Below are 20,089 nucleotides of genomic sequence, written 5' to 3'. Positions count from 1 at the left end.
AGTGATCATTCCCACTAATTATGAATCATATCACAATCATAATATCTGTCAAAATAAAGACAATAATAATAATTGCATAATGCTACTTAGAAGTTCACAGACAACATACTTCAAACTTCTTTATATTATTTTCAAGTGCATATCTCTCATTTTAATTAATATTAATAATTATTTTTAGTTTTATTTTGGGGCTCCACAATTATTAAAACATGTCTGCTTGTCTTAAACCAACTGTTTTCTTGTCACAGAGTAAGACATGCTTCCATGTATGACTTTTTTAAATCTTTGTATACTGAAATACACAGAATATACATTTTATCATACGTTTTAGTGTAACTAATGAATTCCCTGTAGTCTAAATCTCTACTCTTCATGTTTTCATTGTACGCTTCGGCAACATGTTTTTAATCAGAATACCATGCCAATAAATCAGAATAGAATTGAATGTGCGAATAGAGACTCAGTATGAGCGCTATATTACTAATTTCCCATTTCTATGTTCGTCACCGTCTAACCTCCAGGTCTGCCTGACGAGAAGGGCCGTGTCCAGATCCTGAACATCCACACTACTAAGATGAAAAGCTTCAACCTGCTTGCCGCCGATGTCGACATCAAGGAACTGGCAGCCGAGACTAAGAACTACAGCGGTGCAGAGCTGGAGGGGCTGGTCAGGGCCGCTCAGTCCACCGCCATGAACCGACACATCAAGGTCGCCTGACACTTTCAAATACACAAAGGGCTGGGTTGGGATGCTACTGTAGTGATCAATAACTACTATAATATATCCATTGTAACAGCTTTTAAAAATAGTATTTAAGATTTTATTTCATGCAGGGTTTTATTAGGGTTATTAGTGTCATGTCAGTTATCACAGGCTGACTTAAATAAGTGGAGCGACCCTTAAACCTGACGTTATCTTGATGCAGTTGTATATGTGCATTCTCTTCCAGGCTACATCTACAGTGGAGGTGGACATGGAGAGGGCTGAGAAGCTGCAGGTCACCAGAAGCGACTTCATGGGATCCCTTAACAACGACATCAAACCTGTATGTACCAGGTCTCTTTAAATGTCCCTGACTGCAGAATGCAGTATAATCCTGTAAAAATGACAAGGCAAAGCACAGAACTTAACACAGTTCTTTTCATCCAGGCGTTCGGTACAAACCAGGAGGATTACGCCAGCTACATCATGAACGGCATCATTAAATGGGGTGACCCAGTCACTCATGTGCTGGATGATGGAGAGCTGCTGGTACAGCAGACCAAGAACAGCGACCGCACACCGCTGGTGGCTGTGTTGCTGGAGGGTAAGGGATCAGAAACACACACAAAAACAGAGTAAAGGACACAACACACACAGAAGCACTTACCGTAAAGGTTAATTTCTGTTTACAGTAGGACAAACTCCTAGCATTTGCAATGATTCATGTAAATATCATGTTTTTTTTAGAAAAGCTTCACACATACAAACACAAACACATGCAGGCATTAAATTGTACCCCTCCTCACCTCTCAACACACACTCAGGTCCACCACACAGTGGAAAGACAGCCTTGGCAGCAAAGATTGCAGAGGACTCGCAGTTCCCCTTCATTAAGATCTGCTCTCCAGACAAGATGATTGGAAACTCAGAGATCTCCAAGTGCCAGGCAATCAAAAAGGTACGTGCCGCAGTGTGTTTTAACCCCTTATAGTATGACAGCAAACAATTCAACATTTGCATGTAAACAATGGCTCATGGAAGGATCTAATGTGTTTAATTGCTCTTTCTCTTTCACTGCTGACTCCTCCATTTGTTTTCTCCATCCTCGAATGTCGTCGTGCATCCTCCCTGTCTGTCTTCCCTTTGTCTATTTGTCCCGCCCTCTATCCTCCCTCTGTTTCAGGTCTTCGATGATGCCTATAAGTCTCAGCTCAGCTGCGTGGTGGTGGATGACATCGAGCGCCTGCTGGACTACGTCCCCATCGGACCTCGTTTCTCCAACCTGGTGCTCCAGGCTCTGCTGGTGCTGCTGAAGAAAGCTCCGCCAAAGGTCAGAGTGCATCTGTTACGATAGTCAGCAAATCCCTTGTTATCTCTTGCCTTTATCTTGTGTTTTATTTCACTGTTTTTCTGCTTCAACAAATGATGTAATGTAGCTGGAGTTCTCAATATTTTGCCTTTTAATTATATAGAGATATATATAGACATTGAGCCTGTGGTTATAGCTGTCCATACTCATTAATATTAAATTTTCTTCACTCGTGAATTTGTGAATGGACAGTTAATCTTCACTCGTCACCCATGTGGTGTAATTAACAAAGGACAAACCGAGTCATGTTTTTCCTCCCGCAGGGTCGGAAGCTGCTCATCATCGGCACAACCAGCAGGAAGGACGTGCTGCAGGAGATGGAGATGCTGGACGCCTTCAGCACCACCATCCACATCCCCAACATCTCTACTGGGGAGCAGCTGGTCGACGCTTTAGAGGTATTGACACACACACACACACACACACAACCAGAGGCACTCTCTTTTATGTAGTCATACATGTGGTTGCTTAAAGGTAAATACGCTCATAATTGTGCTGTCACACAAGGACACACAGATGAAGGGGATGAATTATACACGACCACTTCCCCTTTCTCAAGAGCGCACACTGATGCACACACAGCCTTGAATTATCCAACCTTGTAACCTTCCTGGAAGCTGTAAAAAAAACCACATTTGCTAAATTCATTGACTGGAATAATGTAAGTGGTCTAGACATTGTTCAAAGGGTGTTTTCAGTGCCGCCCTTTCTTTATTCTGCTTTTTGGTGGGAGGGTTTTGAAGGCAGTAATGAAAATCTCCATCTTCCTTTGTTTTCCTCTGCAGCTGCTGGGGAGCTTCTCAGACAAAGAGCGGGCCAACATCGCACACCAGCTCAAAGGAAAGAGGGTCTGGATCGGCATCAAGAAACTCCTGGTGCTCATCGAGATGTCGCTGCAGGTACGGGAGACTCACCACAGCACTGATGAGTAACAGATCATAAACCGGCATAAACTTAAACTTAAACTTAAACTTTATTTATTTATATAGCACCTTTCATACATTAAAAATGCAACACAAAGTGCTGTACAACTTAAAAGACCCGAACCCCCCCCGCCACCCCGACACACACACACACACACACACACACACACACACATGCACACACACGCAAGCACACACATACACACAAGTACATGCGCTCACTCACTCACTTAGGCATGCACACACAGCCACAAACATACACTCATTAAGATAGGGTATGGCTGGGCACTGAGGATCCAGGTGAGGAAAGCAACGTTGGGGAGCCATCCACGCTGGGAAATCATGTTGATCCATGGCCACAAGGGGGCACCGCCACGGGAACCACCCAACCAGGACAGACAGAGGAGCCCACACCGCGGCTCTGGGGATGGCCGCGGTGCAGTACCACCCCGCCCGTCCAGGCCAGGACAGCCCCCAGGGCAGCACCCCCATAGGCGGATCAAACTATTCCCAGCGTCGAGGGCCCCCTGTGAAAAAAACACTGGAGCTAAAAGATAAAAAGAGAGCAGGATAAAATCAACACTAAAAGAAGTTAAAAGTATTTAAGACTATTAAGAAAGAGACTAAAAGAAAAAAGTTAAGGTACCATTCTTAAAACTGTATCATAAAAGTTAATAAAAAAACAAAAAAAAACAAAAAAAAAAACAGCCTAAGATCTGAGTAAAACAGCATAAATGACAAGTTAAAAGGTGTTTAGAAGAAGGATAAAAAGAGATCAATTAAAAGCCAAGTTAAAAAGGTGTGTCTTGAGCCTGCTTTTAAAAACATCAACAGTCTCTGCAGCCCTGAGGCTCTCCGGCAGGCCATTCCACAGACGTGGGCCGTAGTAATAAAATGATGCCTCACCGTGGGTTTTTGTCCGAACACTTGGGATGACTAAAAGGTTGGAGCCGGAGGACCTCAGGGTCCGCGAGGGATAGTAATGTAAAAGCAAATCAGAAAGATAAGAAGGCCCAAGACCGTTAAGACACTTAAAAACTAATAATAGAACCTTAAAATCGATCCTGAAACGCACGGGGAGCCAATGCAGCGATTTTAAAACAGGTGTAATGTGCTCCTGCCTTCTGGTCCCTGTGAGCACACATAAGCTTTAATCATTTAATGATACACATAAGCTTTAATCATTTAATGATATGGTTATTGTAGACTTTAAACATTTTGACTTGGACTGAATCGACCAACTTCTGATTATAAAAGTTACAAATAAAGACTTGTTTCAGGGGGTTTGTGAATATTCATTGTTTTAAACGCCATTATCATCATTATAAATGGGAAAAAGAAGGGTTTTTTGACGCCAGTGTCAGTCATGTGATTCTGCAATACGTTGCATCTACTTAGACCAAGAAATAGTTACAGTGCAATGTAAGGCAAGGCAAGGCAAGTTTATTTGTATAGCACAATTCAGACACAGGGCAACTCAAAGTGCTTTACAGGCGCATACAATTACAGTAAAACATTTAAAATACATTAAAACAAAACATTGAAACAAGTTAAGAAATAGGAAAGTAAAACAAAAGTCACAGAGAAAAAACAAAAGTCACAGTGCAGTTCAAAGTCTTAAAATTGCTTCAGTGAAAGGCTGTGGCAAACAGAAAGGTCTTCAACCTTGATTTAAAAGAGGTGAGAGTCGGAGCAGACCTGCAGTTTTCTGGGAGTTTGTTCCAGATGTGTGGCGCATAATAACTGAACGCTGCTTCTCCATGTCTAGTTTTGACTCTAGGGACTGAAAGTAGACCTGAGCCTGATGACCTCAGAAGTCTGGATGGTTCATAACGTGGCAGCAGATCAGAAATCTATTTCGGCCCGAAACCATCCAGTGCTTTATAAACCAACACCAGGATTTTGAAATCTATTCTTTGACTGACAGGAAGCCAGTGTAAAGATCTGAGAACTGGAGTGATGTGATCTACTTTTTTGGTTCTTGTTAGGACTCGAGCAGCAGCGTTCTGAATCAGCTGCAGCTGTCTGATGGATTTTTTAGAGAGTCCTGTAAAGACACCGTTACAGTAGTCCAGTCTGCTGAAGATAAATGCATGGATAAGTTTTTCTAAATCCTGCTGAGACATAAGTCCTTTTATCCTGGATATATTTTTAAGATGATAGTAGGCCGACTTTGTAATTGACTTAATGTGGTTGCTGAAGTTCAGGTCTGAGTCCATTATTACACCGAGGTTTCTGGCTTGGTTTGCAGTTTTCAACATTATAGATTGAAGCTGAGCAGAGACTGTGAGTCGTTCTTCCTTGGCTCCAAAAACAATTATTTCAGTCTTATCTTTGTTTAACTGAAGAAAACTCTGACACATCCAATCATTGATTTGTTCAATGCATCTACTTAGCGTTTGTATGGGATTATAGTCCCCTGGTGAGATGGTTATGTAAATTTGTGTGTCATCTGCTAACTATGGTAACATGTTTTGTTGTTTTCCATTATCTGAGCTAGAGGAAGCATGTAAATGTTGAATAGTAGAGGCCCCAGAATGGAGCCCTGGGGTACTCCGCTTGTCATTTTCATCCGTTCAGATGTGTAATTACCAATAGACACAAAGTAGTCTCTATCATTTAGATAGGATTTAAACCAGTTTAGTGCTGTACCAGAGAGTCCCACCCAGTTTTCCAATCGGTCCAGTAGTATGTTTTGGTCGACTGTGTCAAACGCAGCACTGAGATCCAGTAATACTAAGACTGAAATTTTGCCATTGTCTGTGTTTAAATGAATGTCATTGAGGACCTTGACTAGAGCAGTCTCAGTGCTATGATGTGGTCGAAATCCTGATTGGAAGACATCAAAACAGCCATTTACTATTAAGTAATTGTTCAGCTGTTGAAAAACAGCTTTTTCAATGATTTTACTTAAGATTGGGAGGTTCGATATGGGCCTATAATTATTCATTACTGATGTGTCTATAATGTGATGTAACTAAGTACTTTTACTCAACTACTGTACTTACTGTCAGTACAATTTTGAGGAACTTTACTTATTATCAGTAGTATTCCAATTTTCTGCTACTTTAAACTTCCACTCCAGTTCATTTTAGGGTTTTAGAGGCAAATATTGTACTTTTTCTCCACCAGATTTATTTTATTACTTTAGTTCATAGTTCCTTTGTAGATTGCCTCCTGCATTGGAGCCAAAGTATTTCTAAATTGATATATTTTATCTCTTATCTTAACTCCAACTGTAAAAATGCTGAATATCGGATCCAATAATCATCCAGGCTGTTTTCAGTTGACCTGTAACATATGGTATATAACATATAAACATATGTGTAATTCACTTTATTTGCTTTTTTTAAAGTGTATTTATTGCCTGATTTATTTCTTTTGACACTTAAATTTAATATCAGGCACTTTAAAGCTGCTGTACATAATAAACTGTATTTTATTAACACGAGTGTTTGATAACTCTGTATTCCAGCAGTAATCACTGTTACAGAGTGTTTGGTCAGTGCCCATGTCTCTCCTTCCCCCATACAGTAAAAGAGAACAAAAATATTCTGGCATCCCTGCCCACTTGATCAGAGAGCTCCATAAAGAGGCGGTCTTCTCTGCTGAATGCTAAAATGACCATGAATGTTCCACTGTCTGCGATGATATTACTGTACCATGGGGATATTTAGTCACAAGCTTTAGTGGACCTCCATAGTGTTGGGAAAGACCGCTTCTGTTGTCGATTATATTTCTAGACAGACTGCTCAATCTCTTCTCTTCCTTTTTCTTTCTGTTGCCGTCTCTAGATGGACCAGGATTACAGAGTGACCAAGTTCCTGTCTCTGCTCAGAGACGAGGGGGCGTAAGTACAGCCGTTCCACACCAATCATATTCAATTTCATCGCTTGTCAAGAGCCTCCATTTACCTAAACCCTCTTATTTTGTTCTCATTTTAGGCCATTTTAGTTTCTCCCATCTTCCCTCTTTATTTTCTTCAGACCATTATGTGTCAGTATATTGTTATTTCCATACACATCACCGACTGTGCACAGTAATGTCACACAATCATACATGTTGAAGACTTAAATCTTATATTTCCACACTGCAAGTAGCTGCCAAAAACAAAGGCTAACAATCAGTGATCCCCTCACACCAACTATTTACCATAATGGCTTTATTTTGCAATCACCAGGTTGAATGAAGGCGATCAAATCCGAATTTAAGCTGTCGATCACTCTTGCTGCACACCGGTAAGGTCAACAGCAAAGCAAATGAGACGTGTGCCTGAAGGTTAGAAGTACAAAACCTGTCACTTCCTAGTTAGCTAGCGCATTAGCATTAACGCATTTGTTTTTTCCTGTAGCTCTAGGATTTGATTGCAGTTGAACCTTTAAATAACTGTTTTAGTGTACATGGAAGGCATTTACACTGAGTACAAATGTTTTATTTTACACAGTTCATGTCTTCAACGTTTAAAGCGAGACTATGTGACTTGCTAGCTCATACATGACAATGATAAATGCTAAAAGAGAAGTCAACCAGCCATGAGCTCCTGCTCCTGTATCAGACTGCAAAAGGTTGTATTAAAAAAAAATTATTTTTTTTTTCTTTCAAATTCATCTTGTAATTTGTAAGAGCATAGTGTGGTATGAAGTGAAATAGTCTCGCTTTGAAGGTCTTATGAAACCTGTCCTGTGTCTTCACATGTCTGTCTTTTTACATCACATCACATCACATCACAGGAACCTTGTACAACATGTGTATCTTGAATAGTATAAGCCTTCACCTTGACAGCGTCATTCATAATGTATGTAGTGTATGCACTGTTTTTTTTTTCTTCCTCTTCATCTTTATTTTATTATTGCAAGCAGTCTTATGACTCATATCACTACAGTGAACCTGGGTGTTTCTATGTACAGTTTCAGCAGCAGAACAGGCCTGTAAGGTTTCAGAAGTGGCTTGCAGTTGTCTTGTAAATGTAAACTTAGCATTAATGCTAATGAAGTGTTGACTTTAGGGAGATAATACATTACTAAATCAAAAAGGGGGTTGCACCAAAGCACACACAGGCATAGCTGTTTGATAGCTAACAAAATGTACTTACGCTAACGTTAGCTTGCTAGTAAATGAAAGTAATATGGTCATCACGTGACCTTACACTTGATCAGAAGTGATGGTGAATAAATGCCATTTCACAAAAATGTGCAATATATGTTACAAACACATGCTAAAAGAGTCAGACTAAATTATTCACTAGCATTAGTTTGGTTAGCATATCTGGATATTTCACATGCATTCAAATAAGGTGCACAGTCTGAAATACATGTATTTCACCATGGAAAATATGCAGGTGTATATGACACCGTCATTTATACTGCGTTAACCAAGACTTCCTGTTAGCATAACAGTTTGCCGTTAACTGGATGGGGCTAGCTAGCATCACACATTACTGAAGTCTACCTGATGCTGTGTGACATTATATCAGGGTTATCCAGCACGTATGTAGCGTTCACGTCAACATACAAGTCATAGATATAATTTGCAAACATAAATATATCCATCTGAAAAATTAGCAAACATTGATGCTCATGTCCTCTACAGTCTGTTGTTTAATGTTATGAAACTCATATTTGAACATACTATAAAGAGTGTTGACTGTTTATGAAACTATTTTAATTTCATACTGAGGCCTGTATATGACCCACATAAGCAAGTCAGCAAGAAGATTGGCCATTTTTACATAGTCACACTTTGTTCTTGTCATCAGATTGGATTTCGATTTTGTTGGATAAGTCGTGAAATAAAACTTTTATATGGTGGAGTTCTTAGGATGATTTGAGGAGTCTCACAGCTGAAAGAAAGAAGCTGCTTTGTAGTCTGTCGGTTAAAAAAAAAAAATCAGCATCGTCATATTACATTTATTGATCTTCCATAGCCACTGAAAGATATATTACCTTATCAACATGCATCCTGCAAAAAGCTGTGTTTAAAAGAGAATAATAGCATTGAAAATACAGTGCGCTTTTTCTGTCACTAACTAACAAACGCATGTACGAGCCGGATCATGATCTTAACCAACCAACGTTCCTTCCAGCTGCTTTAATATATATAGTGTTATTTTGTAATTTCATGGTATCTTTAACCATTTTACACAACCAATTGTGTAATCATACAACCGTCTTGAGTTGTTGTGAACACAAGTAGTTAACATGAGAGCCTTTCCTATGTGTGCAATCCATATGAACGTCTGTACACATAAGACATTTCTGAAGTTTTATGGGAGAAATAAAGAAGGACTTAACACAAAGGATTGTTTCTGAATTTACAAATAGCTGGTGCAACCCTAACCTTGAGTAGATGGCTAAAGTGAGAGCCTGCAGAGCTACATGAAATATAGTTTTAGACTGTGTGTTGGAGGATGTTACAGTATTATGTCAATAAAGCAAATCTATTGAACCCTCCTTACACAGAATCAAGAGTGCAGGAGTGTAAATAAAGTCAATGGTTTAATGTTGTGGCTCTCTTCTTGTTTTATAGCCTGTTAAATGCCGCCCGTCACTTTTTCTTTTACTCAAGACACCGCCCAGCGTTGTGCTGGTGTTGTGTGAGTACACTGGAGTTTGTCGAGGCTTGCTAAAAAAGGACCCATCTTTAATAGGAGTTCTATTAGAGGGGAAGTAAAGCAACACAACCAACACTAAACCCTCCTCTCCTTCCTCCTCTGCTGTTTCTGTTTTCCCTAGTGATCGCAGCTTCTACGAGTAGATCGGCTAAAGGGAGTGAAGCGATCATCTTACCATCAGCAAGCCACCCATGAGGCAAAACGAAGAAGAGGGGGAGAAAAAAGGGGATCTTCCCTTTTATCCATCCACCCAGTGATCCATCCGTCTGTCAGTCTAAATACACACCTGGTCAAAAGCGAGGCACACACAGGTCCTCTTTATCTCAGCATGTTTCCATGGGCGATATAACCGCCTCGGCTGTCCTCCTTTCTCATCAACGACCTCACGTACATATCGCAGCAATCTACTGGAAGTCGTACTGTTACAACTGTTATCTGTAAAGGAAAATTGCAATAGATGATTGTAAAAAGTGCTGTTTTGTGCATCGTGCGTAAAAAATAACGTAAAAAAGAAGCCATGTATGTTTTTTCGCTATAGTATTCGTTGTATTCGTTGCATATCTCTCGTCCCGCTGTAGTTATCGTTAGTGTGATGTGTATCCTCGCGAACACAAGCTTCTACGTGAATCTGTGGGAGGCTTTCAGTGAATATGTAGTGGCTGTAAAAAAAAAAGAAGCAGCTCCATGTGTAAATGTAAACCCTTTAAATATACAGTATGTAACATGTCCATGTTCTGTAAATAGTATATATAGACAAAATACAGTATATCAGCAGAATAATTTAATGATCAGTCTACAGTCTATTTAGTACTATATCAGTATGATTCTTCTTCCCTATTGCTCTGGAGATGTTACCAGGTTACTGTAATAGTGAGTGTAAATGTTGGATTGTGGGCCTGTCTGTCTGTCTGTGTAGCGTACAGTACAGTTCAGTCCAGCTAGTGTAGCTACGGCATCATCAGTGTTTTAAAAAAATATTCTGCACTTTTAACATCAACTCAAAAGACCTTTTCTCAACTCGAGCTTGTGTCCACTCGTGTGCATGTGTGGGGGAACATTATGCTGCATGTGTCGAGTATGTGAGCGTGTGTGTGTGTGTGCGTGGTGGCAGAACGTGCTTTTGAATCTGAGCATGTGTGTGTTTCGGTTCTCGTGTGAATCTGGGTTTAGACAGTCAGTGGTTAATTTGTGTGTTTTTTTCTCATGTAATATGTTCAGTGCTTATCGTCCAAAGTTCTGTTCTGACCATTGACGATGCGTGAGTGTGTGTAATGTGTGTGTGCGTGCGCGTGTACATATATATCAACATGCAGATGTATTATTGCAATAAAAAGCACTGATGCACAAGAAAAAGAAACTTCCAGCTGTGTGTCTGCTCTCTTTTTTTTGGGAGGAATTTATGGGTTTATGGGAAAGTAAATAAGGAACTTTCTTCGTCTCTCTCTTTGTTGCCTTTACAAACCTGTGGGCGATTTGTTTAAGCTGTTTTAAGGTTGTTTAAATGTGATTTATAGAACATGACCAACATTTAAAGGTAGCTCCACAAACATAGGGGGCCGCATATCAGCAGAGTAACAGGCAGCTGCTGTCTTTTGCCAGCTATATTAACTCATGGCTTTACACAAAAATTCCGCCCATATCTTACAAACTGCTCCTTCAATGCTGCTGGACTGTAGATTTCTCTGTGAGGGACTCGTGTTGGATTTTCTGCAATATTGGAGAGGATGTGACTTAATGAACGTTCTCGAGTGGCTTGTCTCAGTGCCTCTCTCTGCTCTTCTAACAGAGAGCAACACATTAATTAAATGTGTTATGTATTATTCCCTCAGAAATCAATGAAAAGAAGAAAAAAACCGTTTCATCTATGTTAGAGAAAATGAGAAAACTACCCGGATCTGCTCCTTTCTCCAGATCTGCACTAAAAGTTAATGGGGTCTGTTCTGGGTCGAGAACAATGCTCCAACCAAGTTTCACTGAAATCCACTATGGAATTGTGTGTCATCCTGCTGACAAACCAGCCAACCAGCCAACACACAAACAGATTTACTTAAGTAGAAGTAAAACACAAGTAAAAGTCCTGCATTCAAAACTGTACGGAAGTAAAAGTATTAAGAGTAGTTGAATCCACTGAATAAGCAGGCATAACCTTTTGATATGCACATTATAGTTGTTTTTTTAACTTTACCTGCAAAGTTGCAACGATACATAGCTGTCAGATAAATGTGCAGTTTGGGTGAAAACATTACATTCATTTCCCTCTGAAATTCAGTGTACAAGCCAGGGAGAACCAGCAAAGTGGGCGTTCATGGGAACTTAACGTGATCTCATAAACATGGTGACCCTTGAAAGACACAGTGGGTCCCAGATACCCATCTAGAGGGCCCGAGGGTCTTCTGAGTCGAAATAGTCGAAATCATCTTAATGAATCTCCAAAACCAGAGCCAAGTCCAAAAGGGGCCTGGAATATGAGCATATCCTGGACATAAACACAACTGGTGACACGTCCCTTGTATTTACATTAATAAAGTTAATGCGCTTCAAAACAGAGATCTACAGCAGATCTGTATCTGTAGGATCTCTACACTCAACTGACCACTAAGACCCATACCATCATGGACAAACAATAGAAAGCACTAGCAGGCTTTCACAGGGAGAGCAGGGTTGTCTGAAAGGGGAATAGGATCCTCAAAAAGGAAAGGCTGCATGCCATATTGTGGCAGAAAACGGGAAAGAAAGATACACCTTATTAACACGGCCATGATGAAAAGCAAGGGTTCTGGTTCAGGGACACTCAAAGTGTGTAATAATGTATAAAAACGTTGAAAAGAAAATCGAACATACATAGGAGAAAATCCAAACATCAGGTCGAAGAGACAACATGGTGTCCAGATATGTCCTGCATGTGGCCCTGGGCTAAGCTCAAGGCTAGTTCTCATTGATCCTGGACTTGTGAAAAAGCTCCGAGTTAACGATTCATACTCGAAAGCAGTGCCACAGTGACCTCCACTATACTTTGCTTTGTTGTCTGTCATGTTACCTCCTTTAACTCTCTGTTTTCTCACTAAATATTCCGATGAAAGATGATTTTCAACCTCATTACTTCATTTTTACCCAGACAGAAATCCTCCAAAGCACATTTACTGAAGCATTTATACTTTAAGCCTACTTCAACATTTACATCTTTACTTCTACTACCCTGCATTTCATTACATTTTTTATGTTTTACTGCTCTAATAGGTGGTTAACCTGCTTTGCTGGTGATTTTACACACAAAACAAGGGATCAGCTCAAAATACACATGATGCTTAGTTAAAGATTATACTTCCACATTTAACTACAACAGTAAAATGATGATAAATATTCTTAAATTGCAATTTTTTGTTTTTAAATGTTGGTATTTTTTACAAAGGCCAGCTACCGTCATAAAAAAGTAGGCTACTCCAAGGCAAAACCAAAGTTTTACTTTTTACTTTTTACTTTTTTAAAGGATACAAACGCATTATCAGCTTAATGTATTTAATATAGCAAAAACTGATTTTAGTTTTATTGAATGTTGACAAATCATTACCTAGATCATTATTACTTATATCTAGTTGATATTTCACTCGTAATCAGCTTATTTACACATCTAGAAGCAATGTTAGCACTCATTTGGAGTCCAACTTGGTAAAATATAAATCCAATATTCACTCTTCAATTAGCTCTTTTTTTTTAGTCTGGTACCCAGAGAGTAAAACAGAGCCATAAAATTGTGGGTGTGGCAGCTTAACAATGAGCTAATACTCACTATAATGCTCAGTAAAGCTGAAGGAGCTGCAGATTCAGGCAGGTTTGGAGGTTCATTACTAGCAAAACCCCTTCACACTGTTTTTAAATTGTCAATATCATGATAACAATATTAGTTATACTCACTTTAAAGAGTCAAAAGTAAATAGCAGGCTACACTTTCCAAGTAGCATGTAATTTGATCATCATCATCGCAGCATTATTGTGTAAGGCATGCAGCATTGTGAGTTCCACACTCTGGAACTGGATATCGGGCTTCCTCACACACAGACTGGCTGTCACACCTCCTACTTGAATGCTCGACACCGGAGCCGGAAGGCTGTGTGCTCGGCCCCCTCTTGTTCAAACTGTACACCCATGACTGCACTCCCAGATATCAAGAGAAACTCTATTGTGAAGTACGCCGACGACACCCCCATCATCGGCCCCACTATAAAACAACTCTGAGTTCATATCGGGAGGAAATCGACAATCTTGGAGAGTGGTGCACAGCGAACAATCTACTGACTGCTCACTGTCAGTAAAACCAAGGCGCTGATTGTTGATTTTAGAAAGAAGGAGGCAAAGACACACAACCCTGTCTACATCAATGGAGCTGAGGTGGAGCAGGTGAACAGGGATCCTGGGATCACACTAAGAAAGAAAGAAAGAAAGAAAGAAAGAAAGAAAGAAAGAAAGAAAGCAAGCACAGAGAAGGCTCTACTTCTTATGGAAACTTAAGAATCCCTGTGCCAAGTTCTCACCAATGTCTCCAGAGGAGCAATCCAAAGCATCCTGACTGGAAACATCACAAACTGGTGTGGTTCATGCATGGCCCGGGACAGGAAGGCTCTTCAGCAGGTCACCCAACCACTGAGCACGAGTGACATTGCTGAAGTGAGATGTCTGCACACACAGAGCCCAGAGGGGTACTAAAAGATGACACCCACCCAGCCACAGTCTGTTCACCCTGCTGCCATCTGCCAACAGATACAGAAGTATCCGCTGTCATACCACCAGACTACAGAGCAGCTTCTCTCCTCAAGCCGTGAGACTCCTGAACTCATCATCAACACTCCACCATAAAAGGTTTTTTTCTTGTAGGGACTACAACTTACATTTTGTTCTACAGCCCTATGTTGTATTGACTATTAAATAAACCCTGCAGCTCAAACCTTGATTTTAATAAACGGGTGAGCTTCCCCTTTAACTCTCCAGGCTCTCGGGATTATGCAACCCCCCGCTGCAGTACCGCTCCCCGGCCGGTAGAGGGCGCTGTGGAGCCTGGTGATGAATCATTCCCGGCGGCTGCTCCGCTTCTCCTGACCCGCATTCACCCGTACTGTACAGGCAGGGGGGGAGGACCGAGCGCAGAAAGCAAATAAACGCCGTAGAGTTCCTCTGCAGACCGTGGCCATGGCTTTGGCAGTCCCCGGCAGACACGGCGCTCCCGTCTCCTCGCACCTGATCGCGGACTGAGAGCGGGGGGCTACCACCGGGAGAGCCGTCATCGATACGCTTATCAGCTGGACTCTATCAGCTTGTATTTGTTCTTCTTCTTTCTTTTCCTCACGTGTTAATCCGGCTGTTCCTCGTCCACGCGGGGGGGGGGGCTTTATGTTGACGGTGCAGGAGGCTGTTTTGTACCACAAGTCGAGCTTTGGTGAGTGTGTCAACGTGCCGCATGTAGCGAGATCCAGCGGAGGCGTCTTTACGTGCTGTCCTCACGTCAACCCGGGGCTCCGCGCCGGCCTGCATACTGTACCGTCAGGTTAATGCAAAGACTGCACGGCCACTGCGCTCTGTGTGTTTGTATGTGTGTGTGTGTGTGTGTGTGTGTGTGTGTGTGCGCGCCGGTGTGCCATTAGAGAAAGTGTCCTGCATGCCTGCCATGTGCTTTCTTTTCCCCTGTCTTAACGCAGAGGGGACCTGGGTCAGGTAGGACTGAGGTTCACGGTTAAGGTGGTGGTGGTGGTGGGGGGGGACTATAGGGTCTCTGTGCACTCACACTTCCCTAAATGGCTGCACAGTCTGGACGTGTGAGAGATGGCACCCATAAGCTGCAGAGATAGTGCTTTGTGCCAACTTGTAGGCAGCCTATAGATGTTCATTGATATATATATATATATATATATATATATATATATATATATAGGCTACATATGCATATATGCTTGTCCACATTCCTTCTGTGTGACATATCCAAGTGCTGTGCTGGAGTGTGCCAAAGTGCTTGAAGAGCTCCCTGAGACTGGATATGAATCATGCATGTGTTACAGGACAGCATGAAATATGAAATGTAGTTACCAGCCTATAGCTGCTCCTGCAGGGCTGAGGCGTGGTGTGTTTGTGTTCTATTAGATTACAGTTACACATATTACAGGCAGTCTATACCATGTCTGTGTGTGTGTGTGGTTAGGGTAAATGTGTGCTCTGAAGGAGGAATGTGTTGTTGACTGTTTTGAAATTTCAATTCCAGGATGAGGTCAACATCATCGCCTTCGTTTGTGGACCAGACAGACGTGGTTCTATGATTCATTTCCGCGGTCCCAGGCGTCCTGGATCAGGGTAGGTGATGACCAGCGCAAAATATTACAGCAGAGTTCACAGGTCAGCAATGTCTACACGAAACACTAATGGTAAAGGTTGTTTTGCCTCATGGCGTGCATCACGCGCGACTTCATAGTTCACTGCCACTGTCACTCCACATTTTTGCGAGTGGATGCCGTTCCTGGGCTGAACCTGACATGACATTTTTGACATGCCGTTACGCATTAGTCTAAAAATCTTCCAATCCAGTCAAGAAATCCAACATGCAGAGAGGTGGACAAGAAAGGACAACTCATGTGACCATAGCTGTGTGTGAGATAAGAATGAATGTGCATCCAAAAAGGATAGTTCCCTGTAGTGCAGGAGAGTGGCCTACATAATAATACAGGGGAAGCACTCTCACTCACGTTGTTTACAGGAGTTTCCCCCAGTAACCCAAATAGGATTTTATTAGTTTTCAGCGACCTTTCTCTCAGATTTATTAGCCTTTATGAGTCCTTTTCTCAGGATTTCTTGGACAAAAGGACTTTTTTTTTCCTAAAGCAGCTTACCAAGCCAATGCACAATGCTTAATAACCCATATGAAGCTAAATCAAGCTAAAAATGCTGTTAGTATGTGTTTGTCAGGTACATTCCACCTGTCAGGATTTCACTAATATCACAGGAAACTGATGGCATGTATATTACTGTGACATGTATTACTCCTCAAAGAAAACTAAACAAAAATGCTACTGAAATAAATCATAAAACAAAGAAAGTCCATGCGAAAACACTCCATGTATGTATATATACATTCACACAAAGCCATAATCTCTGCCCGCAGCCAGACGTGACCTCTTTTGACGTCCGCTCCGACTAACACCTTCCTCCCCCTCCCCTCCGTTCCCATAGCTCGTTGCTGGAAGGCAGTGTCCTGGTTTTCTGAGGTTGAGGCTTAATGTATAGCGAGGGAAGGGGAGGGGAGGGGAGGAGAGGGTGTTTGGGGCGAGGAAGGGGGAGGGAGAGAGACAGGAAGGAAAACCAGTCTCTCTCTCCCCTGCCTGCCTCTTGTCTGAGGGAAAACCAGTTACATAACAGGCGCTGCCCAAGTCCCCGAGGTCCCACGGCCTGCTTACATCACAGAGGTGTAGACACAGGGAGGAGGAGCTCTCAGTGATCCATGCAGTGTGTTTAATGCTATAGATTAGTTCGACAGTGTTGTCTACATGTAACCCACTTACTAAGCTGTTTACTACCTTGTATCGTGTGTTTGTTTCACTAAAGATTGTGGCTCTCGTTAGATGCTAACAAATAGCATGTAGCTGTTTTATGTTGTCAAACCAATGAAGGACCACAACAGGTAATTGTTTTCATTACAGAGTAGAGCCCCTCAACTTTTGAGGCCACTGCTGATGCTGATATTAGGGAATAAAACAATATGATCCGTCAGATGTGATTACCAAAGACTTGTGACAACAGGAAAATGCCTTTTTTTAATGAAATATACACTCCAGTTCCGATATAACCGATACTATGGCAGCAGCTATGCCAACCTCCTGAGGTGCCATCTTTGTTGTTTTCGCACCAACAGTCGCATGTCTCAGTGGTTGTCACAACCTGAACCACGCCTGTAGCTGCTGCGAGTTTCTCTGAGGATGCTGATGGATTGAACCACCGTGTGTTTGGCCACAAGCATATAGCTTAAAGCTTAAAATTAATATTACTTGCCTAAGACATATAACTTGGCAAGCCGACTAACATTATTTCCATAAAATAAGATCCAGTTTCACACATGTCGGTGATAGTCGGTGCTGTGCAGAGTCGTATGCACTGCCTTTTTTATTTTCAGGTGTTGTTATGTTGTTATGAGTATAAAATATGTGAGATGGGGATGAAGAATCATATAAATCCTGACTGTAGCAGAGACACTGTCAGTGCGATGGAAGAGGTTATTTCTAAGCCTACTCTTAATCACATTTCACTTCAGCGTAGCTCATGTCGTACTCGAGTTGATCGGACCATTTAGCTCAGTGTCTCAGCCTTCTTATCAGCTGGTGGCACTTTCTAATACCATCTTCTCAAGTGCAGCCTTCCTTTATGTGCACTGAAATATGTTTCATTTGTTTAAACAAGCTCGGTAGCAGAGTACATTCCTTCACACTTGGTCTTTGGTCACGTTCCACTCATGATGTCACGTAAGTTCTTGCGACCCAGTAAACACCCACACAGATGTTTTGACTTAGTTTGGCTAATTAGACGTCCTCTCAGCACTATGTGAGCATGTACACACTGTGCTTGATCCCTCACCCTTCTTTAGCTATGTTGCACATGTCAGGGTGTGATATATTACACCTCACTGTCATTGTTAGACGGTGTCAAGTAAATGTACGTCATTTCCAGCGTACTGTAATTCTGCCTGAGCAGAGCTCCAATCAGACGGAAGTGCTGTAAACACCTGTGCTGGTGTGAAGGGCCTTTATGCAAATGACTCAAGACAATCTTGGGGAATGTGGGGAGATTCCATGTGCCAGCATCCTGTATTTACCACTAGTGGCCACATAGAGCGCTGTTCAGCAGAAGTTAGTTAGGCTCTAACTTGTTTTTAACTTTCCTCAAACTTGGGCTCATTACTTACGTATATATTTATATAAGTACAAAATGTGCAGTAATGACATCAGATAAAGCCCAGCAGAGAGGCTGCTCTCACTGCTGGACTTCTAACATTAATAACACAGCAGGGCACAGCCTCTTATTTTGTAATCTACATACAGCCATGTATGCTTTCAAATGAATTAAATCATTAATTCTGCTAACTTTTTGAAATAAAGAGGCAGATCTTTTATTTTATTATTGTCTTATCTAGTTTCATATGGTATGTCAGCAGATTAAGGACACCAGTGAATAGTTTACTGGGCAAAAGACTCAATATAGTGCCTCCTTTGAAAAGAATTGGAAATAAATTGAATTGTGAGATTGCCAAAGATTCACACCCCTAATTAAGTATATTCAAGGGAAGTGTTTACAACTAGTATGGATCTCAGTAGAGTGCACACCTCTGCCAAGGCCCAACAGTCCCCTTTAATTCAATCAAGTATATATATATATATATATATATATATATATCAACTACATCCGGCTTTTCATCTGGATTGGCATCAAATTGTACTCAGTCATAGATACCAGCCACTTAAATACTAATTGCTAATGCTGATTTTTTTTTTTTATTACGATCCATAGAATATTCCCTGAGATATTAACCAATATCAAATGGTTATCTCATAAAGTTAAAGACAGTGATCCTGGATCACACCAGAAGTTAATGAGGTCTATTCTGCGCTATTCTAATTTTTATGGAAATCTGTCCAGTAGTTGTGTGTAATCTTTCTGAATAACCAACCACTAACACGCAGGCACAGGCGAAAACATAACCTCCTTGGTGGAGGGAAAAATACAAAAACTAAAATGGTAGACGGTTCCAGCATTCAGGTCAGCAGTACTATGATAATGTTATAACTGTTCATATGCAATAAGCTAATATCTGCTCATAAGTACATTGGCTTGTCCAATTTAGAGCTCTAACTTTCTAAACTAATCAAAATATAATTATATAGCAATCTAAAGTACTTATCAGTGTTTTGCTACTGTGTCACTTCTGTACTTTGTCTTGTCTTACTTTGCAATCAAAGCTCTTTGGAATGATAACATGGTTTTACTGAACCTAATGAGTTGATTAATTGATCAATGGATCAAAGAAGATTAAAAGGCAGCATTTATTAATATTCCTCCTTTGAGTCATTAATCAACTAAAGCTGGTGAAATGTTGATGGTGTTAGCCGGTCAAATGTGACGACTTGATGACTGTCTCTGTTTTATATCAATCTAAACTGAATATCTTTGGGGTTTTTTACACTTTATATACCAACCAACGATTAATCTGAAAAGTAACCTCCAGTTGAACCAGACGCACGTCGATAGGTGACCAGGTCGATGAGAAAAGAGAGGATCAGAAAAGAAAGGGGTAAGAGATAGACAGCGCAGAGCTTAAACTTAGAGACTACTGATTGAAGTTACCAACTGGTGAATGTACATACTGTACCGCCTGACAGAGTACAATTTAAAACAGGCTGTACTGCTCTTAAGTGTACTCATTCACACTCACACACACACACACACACACACACACACACACA

General features: G+C 41.1%; 2 protein-coding genes across 6 annotated transcripts in view; both read left to right on the top strand.

Annotated features, from left to right (window-relative positions):
* The window catches only part of LOC311268157 (vesicle-fusing ATPase), a 57,903-nt gene extending 46,935 nt beyond the window's left edge, over positions 1 to 10,968 (top strand). For both annotated transcript variants that reach the window (XM_084371618.1, XM_084371617.1), the window contains 9 exons: positions 522 to 709; positions 951 to 1,046; positions 1,151 to 1,307; positions 1,528 to 1,661; positions 1,887 to 2,033; positions 2,336 to 2,470; positions 2,858 to 2,971; positions 6,790 to 6,845; positions 9,727 to 10,968. In XM_084371618.1, the coding sequence (XP_084227744.1) occupies positions 522 to 709; positions 951 to 1,046; positions 1,151 to 1,307; positions 1,528 to 1,661; positions 1,887 to 2,033; positions 2,336 to 2,470; positions 2,858 to 2,971; positions 6,790 to 6,845; positions 9,727 to 9,748 (1,049 nt within the window). In that variant the 3' untranslated portion in view covers positions 9,749 to 10,968. The remainder of the gene's footprint in view (positions 1 to 521; positions 710 to 950; positions 1,047 to 1,150; positions 1,308 to 1,527; positions 1,662 to 1,886; positions 2,034 to 2,335; positions 2,471 to 2,857; positions 2,972 to 6,789; positions 6,846 to 9,726) is intronic.
* Positions 10,969 to 14,696: 3,728 nt separating this feature from the next.
* The window catches only part of LOC311268606 (thyroid hormone receptor alpha), a 108,710-nt gene continuing 103,317 nt past the window's right edge, over positions 14,697 to 20,089 (top strand). For 3 of the 4 annotated variants that reach the window (XR_014623986.1, XM_084372332.1, XM_084372330.1), the window contains exons 1-2: positions 14,697 to 15,033; positions 15,850 to 15,938. The gene's annotated coding sequence lies outside the window, so the exon portion shown is untranslated. Of the gene's footprint in view, positions 15,034 to 15,088; positions 15,142 to 15,849; positions 15,939 to 20,089 lie in introns of those variants that run through there. The other variant, XM_084372331.1, reaches the window with a different exon arrangement.

The sequence above is a fragment of the Pagrus pagrus genome (genome assembly GCF_965226575.1).
Source record: "Pagrus pagrus genome assembly, chromosome: 13".
In the NCBI taxonomy this organism is placed as follows: domain Eukaryota; kingdom Metazoa; phylum Chordata; class Actinopteri; order Spariformes; family Sparidae; genus Pagrus; species Pagrus pagrus.
Note: the sequence above shows the minus strand (reverse complement) of the source record. Positions and strands in the feature narration are given on the sequence as shown.